At 42.4% G+C, this 10,000-nt stretch overlaps 1 protein-coding gene across 2 annotated transcripts in view; it reads left to right on the top strand.

Annotated features, from left to right (window-relative positions):
- The first annotated feature begins 3,890 nt into the window (after positions 1–3,890).
- LOC121555281 (tyrosine-protein phosphatase non-receptor type 9) overlaps positions 3,891–10,000 on the top strand; it is a 47,459-nt gene continuing 41,349 nt past the window's right edge. For both annotated transcript variants that reach the window (XM_041869095.2, XM_041869094.2), the window contains exon 1: positions 3,891–4,387. In XM_041869095.2, the coding sequence (XP_041725029.1) occupies positions 4,355–4,387 (33 nt within the window). In that variant the 5' untranslated portion in view covers positions 3,891–4,354. The remainder of the gene's footprint in view (positions 4,388–10,000) is intronic.

Below are 10,000 nucleotides of genomic sequence, written 5' to 3'. Positions count from 1 at the left end.
AAACATTGTGTGTTTGAACTACAGACTTCTGGGTTGTACATTGGATTCGTCTATTTATTCTGCATCCATTGATGGCATGTGTGATTAACTGGGGCTAAGCTAGAGCGGTGTTTGTGAGACAAGGGCGGATCCCGAAGGGGCCGAGGAGACCTTTTTGTCAGAGAGGGGATTCGATTAATCTGGCCCTGGCCCCCGGGTAGACGTTTTGCACAGGGTGACAGTTGATTACATTCGTTTTGGAACCAGGCTGCCTCCCAGCGTGAGCCAGGTGACCGTTCACAGCCTACGGCGGTGTCGAGAAGTAATGAAGTAGGATTATGTGTATTCACATGCAAAAGTGATTGCTTTTGATAAAGACACATTATCTGCCTTCCCAATGAAAAGTAGTTTGAAAATTCAAACATATATTTTATGGAAAAGACATGTATGTTTCTGGACAATGCACCATGCTGCCTTGTTGACAACATGACCGAGCGGCGCACCGCTTTTGCAAAGTTATCCCTGGACAACACCCTGTCATTCTCCGCTAACATCAAAGCGGTGACCCGATCCTGCAGGTTCATGCTCTACAACATTCGCAGAGTACGACCCTACCTTAAACAGAAAGCGGCACAGGTCCAAATCCAGGCACTTGTCATCTCCTGTCTGGATTACTGCAACTCGCTGTTGCCTGGGATACCTGCCTGTGCCATTAAACCCCTACAACTTATCCAGAACGCTGCAGCCCATCTGGTGTTCAACCTTCCCAAGTTCTCTCATGTCACCCCGCTCCTCCACACACTCCACTGGCTTCCAGTTGAAGCTTGCATCTACTACAAAACCATGGTGCTTGCCTACGGAGCTGTGAGGGGAACGGCACCTCCTTACCTTCAGGCTCTGATCAGACCCTACACCCAAACGAGGGCACTACGTTCATCCACCTCAGGCCTGCTAGCCCCCCTACCTCTACGGAAGCACAGTTCCCGCTATTCGCTGCTCTGGCACCCCAATGGTGGAACAAGCTCCCCCACGACGCCAGGACAGTGGAGTCACTGACCACCTTCCGGAGACACTTGAAACCCTACCTCTTTAAGGAATACCTGGAATAGTATAACAGTAATCCTTCTACCCCCCCTAAAAACAAAACAAAAGTGTGGTTGTCCCACTGGCTATCCTAAGTTGAATGCACCAATTTGTAAGTCGCTCTGGATAAGAGCATCTGCTAAATGACTTAAATGTTAAATGTTATCATTACTGTGTATTTATTCCTTGTGTTTCTATGTTTCTGTTATTTCTATTGCTTTCTCTGCATTGTTGGGAAGGACCCGTAAGTAAGCATTTCCCTTTTAGTCTACACTTGTTGCTTACAAAGCATTTGACAAATACAATTTGATTTGTTGACTCACTTTTAATAAACAGCACTGAAAATGCAGATAATTGCAATTTTAAATCATTATCAGCTGGTTTCATCTAATTGGTCAAACTGTTATTAATTATGCATTGAATTCACATCAAAGTGTGTGTGATAAACAAAATGGTGAGTTTCCTGTGTGCCATTTTTATGAATGAAGGAAGGGGGTTCGTGTAAATTTCGTTGTTATTCTTCATTGTGGCCACCAGAGGGTGGAGTTACTATATCGCAGAGAATGTGCCTCACCAGGACCTGTGTGAAGCTAGCCACAATAAGGATTCAAAATAAAATAGAATTACCCCATTGAAACTGATCCAGACACATACAAATAGTGGAATAATGCCCTATTTGGACTAGATAATGCTACACAAGGTTGGAATGTTGTTATATATCTTTAAAAAATCAATAAAATACAATACTTAATTAACAACAATTGGTTGACTGGTGAGCTTAATGTGGCTCATTTCACATTGGTTTCAGAGTCCTGCAATAAGAGCTGTGGCGCTAATATTTGTTCAAAATCTTTGGAATTTTAATCTGTGGGTGTCACTGAGTAGGCTGATACCACATTTCATGGGTGCACACTCCATAGGTAAGGCTGTACAGTGCATATAATGTATGTATGCCCCCAATGCAATTATTCAGTTATACATCAAGACGAAGCAGCTGATTTATAAGTGGGATGCACTGTTGAGCACTACATCCTGAGGGGTTCGTGCTGATTGTACGGAGATTGTGACAGCCGGTTAAATGGCGTCCCTTGACAAGGCAAGAACAAGAGAAGTGCAGTATTATCATAAGGAGAAATATACTTGGAATACGGAGGAGGATTGGAGGGGAAAAGAGAGGCAGAGAGAGCGGGAGGAAGAGGGTGAGCTTGAGTCGGTTAAAAATGGCGGGACAAAAGGGAGATGGTTTGTTAAAGAAGAATGTTAGAAAGTGTAAGCAGAGTGAGTTGAAGACAGGAGGAGAAATGGAAGTGAATGAGGTTGAAGTATCGGTGGTGGTAGGTGTGGTGAAGTTCTCAGAGCCCGAGGCTTGCACCGAGGGTCAGGATAAAGATGAGTCTGTGACAGTAGGAGTGAAGTTTTGGGGAAAAGTGGACCCTTGCCTTTTGGCTGATCCATTTGTGGTTTCACGGTGGGTGAAAACAGAGTTGGGTATAGTGGAATCGGTGAGGGTAACCAGAAGTGGTCTTGTGATAATTGTTTGTGTTTCTGCTGGTCAGAGGGAGCAGGCGCTCCGTGTTAAATGAATGGGGGCAAGAGATGTGAATTGTTTTGCTCTCAGCTGGTAGAGCACGGCGCTTGTAACGCCAAGGTAGTGGGTTCGATCCCGGGACCACCCATACACAAAACATTTATGCACGCATGACTGTAAGTCGCTTTGGATAAAAGCGTCTGCTAAATGGCATATTATTATTATTATTATTATTATTATTATTATTATTATTAAAAGGGCACCATTGAAAGGAGTGATTACTGGGGTAGTGGTAAATGTGAAAGTGGACCAACTGAAGGGGAAGATTCCCGGTGTTTGTGATGCTCGTCGTTTGGTGCGACACAGACAGGGTGGCGTGAGTGGAGAAACAGAAGAGTCATTGTCTGTTCTTTTGAGTTTGGATGTTGAATCTTTGTCTGACAAAGTGATGTTAGGATATATAAGTTATCCTGTACAAGCTTTTGTGCCAAATACATTACGTTGTTACAGGTGTCAAGCTTATGGGCATGTGGCAGCAGTGTGTAGGAGGGAGGTTCTTAGGTGTGAGAAGTGTGCAGAAGGGCATGAGACAAAGGAATGTGTAGAATTGGGGAATGTAGTGGTATGTGTTAATTATAGGGGTGCCCATGGGGCTGGGGAACAGAAATGTCCCATGCGAGAGAGGCAGGTTGAGGTTTCCAGGGTTAGAGTAGTGCAGAAGTTGCCATATGCTGAAGCAGTGAAGAAAGTAGAGGAAGATTGGTCAAGGGGGAGGGATCCTGAGAGGAATGGTGTGAGTAGTAGATCTGTACCAGTACAGAGCGATAAACCAACAAGTGATATATGTTTCAGTAAGATTGGATTTTTGGCATTTATAGCAATGGTTATCAACTGTACTGCAGGGATAGTCGCAGAAAATAGAGGTTGTGGTGGGAGCTGCAGAGAGGTATTTGGGTGTGCGAGACTTGACATCAGAAGAGTTACAGGGTGTGTTAAGTGGCGGGGTCCCATCCTTTCAGGCTGCTGGCCTGAAAGTGGAGTGTGGTATTAATTATTATTTTATATGTTTTGTGAGTGTAGTGTTAGTGGTAGGATATTAGTATTATTATAATTATACTTTTTGTTTGTTTTAAAGCAAAGTATAAGGGAGTTATACTCCAGTCTAGTAGTGGCGGTAATGCAACATGTATTGGATGCCAAAGGCCGTTAAACCTCGAAGAAGAAGAAGAAGAAGATGATAAATAATATTAGGGGACTATTATTTTGAAGGCGAACCACAAATGCCACTATTGTGGCTAGCTTCACACAGGTCTCACCAGGCCTACATAAAGCTAAATGATCGCAAACCAGAGAACAGGAATGCCTCTAGTCTTGATTCTAAAGCGAAGGTGGGTGGCTTTAGTGGACAAATGGGTTAAATCCTATCAACAGCGATTCGTCACAGAAAAAAAGCAAGCTGTTGAGGACTCTTTTGTTCAGTTGTCGATAAGATTTGACACATCAGCGATTTTCTCTCATGCATGAGTATTTTGATGGAAGATTCCAGATACTTTCTTATTCGACTCTACTGAAACAGGCCAGTCAAACGAAGAAAGAGTATAAAGCTTTCCATTTATATATGAGACAAATTTCAGCTTGGTAAAATGCCAGTAACCTAGCCAAAACGTTACCGGTTTACGAAACGAGGAATAGGGCATATTCAAAGGAGAACGGCAACTAAATTGAAGGATTACGGTGTCAAAATCGGAAGAACGAGAGTGAAGAATGGCAGCCAGTTTGTCAGCGGAGGAAGAACAGGTAATTTTGAATAGAATGCTCAATATTTGATAATACCGTAGTAAGAGTTCATGATATTGTGTGTCAAGTTGTTACATTGCAGTTGGCCTACACCACTGCAAGTTATGCTCTTAAATAGTTACATTGTTGCTAAATCATAATCACAGACAGGCTTCACGAACACAAACATTGTAGCCTACCTTGACGTTGATGATGCTTCTAACGGGAAATGTCAAAATATTACATCAGATTATTGTTTAAACAATCTGATGTAATATTTTGATTTATGAAAAACACACCATGCAATCGTAATTTGATTGAATCATTTCCGCGAATGTAGACCAAGTGTCTATCAAATGCTATATACTTAGAAATGATCAGTATTAGGGCAAGAATCTAAAAAGTAATGATTTTTCCATTCCATATCCATTTGCATTGCTTTTGCTTTCATGCACCTAGCCCACACATCCCCCTTTACATACCACACAAACAACAATATGGCTAGTACAGATATAGCTCTCAAACTCTAGGGCATTCTGCCTTCTCCCTACAGTTTTCAACCATTAGCTTTGCCAATGACTGGCTCAAGTGAACTACAATCGCGACGATGTTTTTTTTTATGTTTAGAAACGTCAGTAATCATTGCTTTCGAAACGTATGGCCCATATCTTTGATCAGCTAGAAAGAATCCTTCAAACCAAAAAATATACACTTAGTGTAGCAGCTTTGCACAGATCCATACAGCTATGGGTGCCTCCATCTGACAAAACTACACTTCCCGAGTTATGCTTACACACAGATGTTTGGCGCACAATGGATAGCTAATTAGCACAGGTGGTCGGTCACCTCTTGTCTTCAGTCTGTGTTCTGTAAAGAAGCGCTGTAACGTGGAGATATGGCTGTGTGGGAACACGAACTCTAAACCTATCACAGGAGGTTGGTGGCACGTTAATTGGGGAGAACGGGGTCATGGTAAAGGCAGGAGCGGAATTAGTGGAATATTATCAAATACATCAAACGCATGGTTTCCATGTGTTTGATGCCATTCCATTCGCTCCGTTCCAGCCATTATTATGTGCCTTCCTCCCCTCAGCAGCCTCCACTGATCATACCCAATCAAGGTGTGTATCAATTCAACCTTTTTTGTTTTTTGAAAATTACTTTTCGCTGATATGAAAGATAAGGTCCTTATGCTTCCAAAACTGTGCCATGCTCTACCAGTGGAGCTACAGAGGACCACATCAAGGGCTAGTACAGATGTTAATCACATGCCAAGCTGCTCTCACTGCCTCTTGTGTTTTTCCAACCTGGGCATATAAGGCAGGAAACTGGTATTGTATAATAATCTATTGCTAGAGTGCTTATTGTCCATATGATGAAAATGTATCCACAGCATAGGAAGGAGCTGGTGGGCCTATTGTAGGTCTATTCATGCTATCCCAAACATACATGTACATGAACATGTGAGTTACTCTCATTACAATTACACTGGATAGATAGTTCCAAACACATAAACAAGTCCAGTACCAAGAACTGTGGATATTTAAGAGAGGGGGGAGTAGTACCTCTTTCACATGAGTTTCCTAGTGAGAGCGGGAGGGAGGGGTAGTTGGAGAATAAATAAGTTGATGTCTATCTGTCTCGCTGACTGATAGCACTTTTTTCCAGCCTGGTGGTAATGATGCTATTTACACTTTCCAGGCCCTAATACCCTTTCCCCATCCATGTGGCTCATCTGGCCAGCAGGCAGTGAGTGTTAGGGCTGATTTTTATACACTACATTGACGGAAGGTTCGGAGCGTAGTGCAATGTCGTTTTACTTCACAAAAGGGGCGGCTCCTTGTAATACGCTCCGACATTCAACGTACTTTTGTGATACCTGAAAACGGAGACTCTCCGTATCATTCCTTGCGAAGACTTGAGTGGCAGTATTGAGTGAGTTTTGCAAGACCCGCCCCGTGTCTACATCAAATCCCTTATGTTATCCTTTCTGGTATGAACACGGAAGCAATGGATGTACTGCTATTCTACTTGCTAGTCTACTTGCCAGCTTCATATTTTTTTGTTGTTGCTTTTATTTTGACATTTGCTACGTGCAATTATGTATCTGTCCAGTTTTTAGGAGTGTCTGTGCGAGGAGGCGTTACGAGAACCTCTACAATCCTCCAATGCAGTTGTATTTGGACAAGAACACAAACGATAACAGCTAGAGGGGGAGATCCTGAAATGTGAACACCGATATCAAAGAAAATTGGAGAACGATTTGGGACCGGTATGTTCGCAATCTGAAAAAGATGAAGGAGATGAGGAGTGGGGTTGCTGCCGTCGGTGTGTCCCGCCGATTGTCCGACAACTGACTTGGCTTCGTGTTTACGTGAAACATCGTCAGACACCTACAGTGCTTTCGGAAAGTATTCAGACCCCTTGAATTTTTCCACATCTTGTTAAATTTTTTATCCTCATCAATCTACACACAATGCCCCATAATGACAAAGTGAAAACAGGTTTTTAGAAATGTTTGCAAATGTATTAAATATTGAGCTCAGGTGCATCCTGTTTCCATTGATCATCGTTGAGCTGTTTCTACAACTTGATTGGAGTCCACCTGTGGTAAATTCAATGGATTGGACATGATTTGGAAAAGCACACACCTGTCTATATAAGGTCCCACAGTTGACAGTGCATGTCAGAGCAAGAATCAAGCAATGAGGTCAAAGGAATTGTTCGTAGAGCTCCGAGACAGGATTGTGTCGAGGCACAGATCTGGGAAAGGGTACCAAAACATGTCTCAGCATTGAAAGTCCCCAAGAACACAGATGACTCCATCATCCTTAAATGGAAGAAGTTTGGAACCAGCAAGACTCTTACTAGAGCTGGCCGCCCAGCAAAACTGAGCAATCGGGGGAGAAGGGCCATGGTCAGGGAGGGGACCAAGAACCCGATGGTCACTGACAGAGCTCCGTAGTTTCCTTGTGGAGATGGGAGAACCTTCCAGAAGGACAACCATCTCTGCAGCCCTGCACCAATCAGGCCTTTACTGTAGAGTGGCCAGACGGAAGCCACTCCTCAGTAAAAGGCACATGACATGACTATTTTCTCATTCACATGTTAAGGTGGTGGGTAATATACTGGTTTTGCTTTTGATCTCTTATTTTCCCCTTTTAATCACACTTTTGAGAGCACAGTCTTCTTAATGCACCTTTTTTTTTTACATTGCTCAATGCTCTTCTTATTGGCACCCTGTGTTTTACATTGCACTATTTTCCTCTTGTGATATTTCCTCTTGTGATCGTCACCTGGAAAACTAATATCTAGCAAAAGGTCTGCATATGTATTTTTTTCTGGTTATTTGTACTTATTGCAGAAAATATTACTGTTCTGAATCAGTCACTCAGTAAACCTTTGCTGCTTTGTACATTGCTATGTAGATTAGGTTAATGTCTTGGGGGTCTGTCCTTATTGGCTGGGCAGTCATTTTCACCCATATACCATACCAGGAAAGTCCTCATTGAAATTTTGAAAGGCCACTACAAATAACACAAGGTTGTACATGGCCATGTAGATTAAGTTAATGTCTTGAGGATCTAACATAAAAACAAATTTGACAAACTAAAACAACACGAGGATGAAGTGATTGTACTCTTTATTGTGATTTGTAAAGTGTCAATAAGAAAAAATGCAAAATCCAAACAGCAAAAAAGTGTGTAGCTCACAACTTAACATAAAGTCATCACCCAGAGGAAGAGAACTTACAGTGCATTCAGAAAGTTTTCAGACCCCTTGACCTTTTCCACATTTTGTTACGTTACAGCCTTTTTCTAAAATTGATTAAATAGTTATTTTCCTCATCAGTCCACACACAATACCCCATAATGAGAAAGCAAAAAAAGGTTTTTAGACATTTTAGCAAATCTATTCAAACTAAAATATCACATTTACATATGAAGCTACAAGCTTGGCACACCTGTATTTGGGGAGTTTGTCCCATTCTTCTCTGTAGATCCTCTCAAGCTCTGTCAGGTTGGATGGGGAGAGATGCTGCACAGCTATTTTCAGGTCTCTCCAGAGATGTTCGATCAGGTTCAAGTCCGGGCTCTGGCTGGGCCACTCAAGGACATTCAGAGACTTGTCCCGAAGCCACTCCTGCGTTGTCTTGGCTGTGTACTTAGGGTCGTTGTCCTGTTGGAAGGTGAACCTTCGCCTCAGTCTGAGGTCCTGAGCACTCTGGAGCTGGTTTTCATCAAGGATCTCTCTGTCCTTTGCTCCGTTCATCTTTCAACTGTGGGACCTTATCTAGACATGTGTGCCTTTCCAAATCATGTCCAATCAATTGAATTGACCACAGGTGGACTCCAATCAAGTTGTAGAAACATCTCAAGGATGATCAATGGAAACAGGATGCATCTGAGCTCAATTTCGAGTCTCATAGCAAAGGGTCTGAATACTTATACTTTTCAAAACTTTCTGAAAACCTGTTTTCGCTTTGTCATTATGGGGTATTGTGTGTAGATTGATGAGGAAAATGTTTAATTTCAATAATTTTAGAATAAGGCTGTAACGTAACAAACTGTGGAAAAAGTCAAGGGGTCTGAATACTTTCCGAATGCATTGTATGTGCGCACGTTTTCCAAACCACACTCCAATATTTGAACGTTAACTGTAGGGTGCCACGCGTGATAGCAGCATCCTGGAAAAACTCAACCAGCTGGTGTGAGGAAGTAGTCCTTGAGGTTGTTGCACACATCTATAGCAACTCTGGTTGCCCTGTCTGCCGACATGTTTCTTGGGTCCAGGAAGCTGGTGTCCTCTTGTACCACCTGTCTCCACTCTCCTGGATACAGGTCCCCACTGGGTGTGGCGTGGTCAACAAACGTGGGGTGGATGTCTGTGGTGCAAAGGTAGTTGTGGAGGGCCATGTACGCCTTCACAATGCTTTCCGATTTCTCTGGGGGAACCTCAAGGGCTCGTCCCAGGAACCTCCATCTTGCAGCAAGGATCCCAAAGCAGTTCTCTGAAATTCTTCTGGCTCTTGAGTGGCGGTAGTTGTAGATATTCTTGGCGTCATTAAGGCCAGAGGAAACTTTTTGAATAAAATAAGCGTTTCCATTAGTATTAAACAGGAACATGAAGACTATCAAATGTGTACTGTAACAACTGTGTAGCCTGTGCTTTGGACATAGGCCCCCATCCTCTTATTGGGATGCCAGATCACATTTGTGAGGCATATAAAAGGGGTGTAACGTTTTTAAACGAATTTAGGATCGTTAATGTTTAGAAAAAATCCCAAACCGAAAACTTAAAAAAATTAATAATCACAGTACAGTTCACAAAACTACCACTAACAGGTCCCGATCATCATCATTAAGGCAAAAATAAAAATGTAGTTTACTCCAATTACGGGAGGGGTGGTAGGGTTAGGGGAAAATAATAAATGAAAATGTATATATTTTTTTGTGTATGCATGCATGCAGTGGCTTGCGAAAGTATTCACCCCCCTTGGCATTTTTCCTATTTTGTTGCCTTACAACCTGGAATTTTTTAGGGGTTTGTATCATTAGATTTACACAACATGCCTACCACTTTGAAGATGCAATTTTTTTGTTGTTGTTGTGTGAAACAAACAAGAAATAAGAC

Source organism: Coregonus clupeaformis, chromosome 11 (genome assembly GCF_020615455.1).
Source record: "Coregonus clupeaformis isolate EN_2021a chromosome 11, ASM2061545v1, whole genome shotgun sequence".
In the NCBI taxonomy this organism is placed as follows: Eukaryota; Metazoa; Chordata; class Actinopteri; order Salmoniformes; family Salmonidae; genus Coregonus; species Coregonus clupeaformis.
Note: the sequence above shows the minus strand (reverse complement) of the source record. Positions and strands in the feature narration are given on the sequence as shown.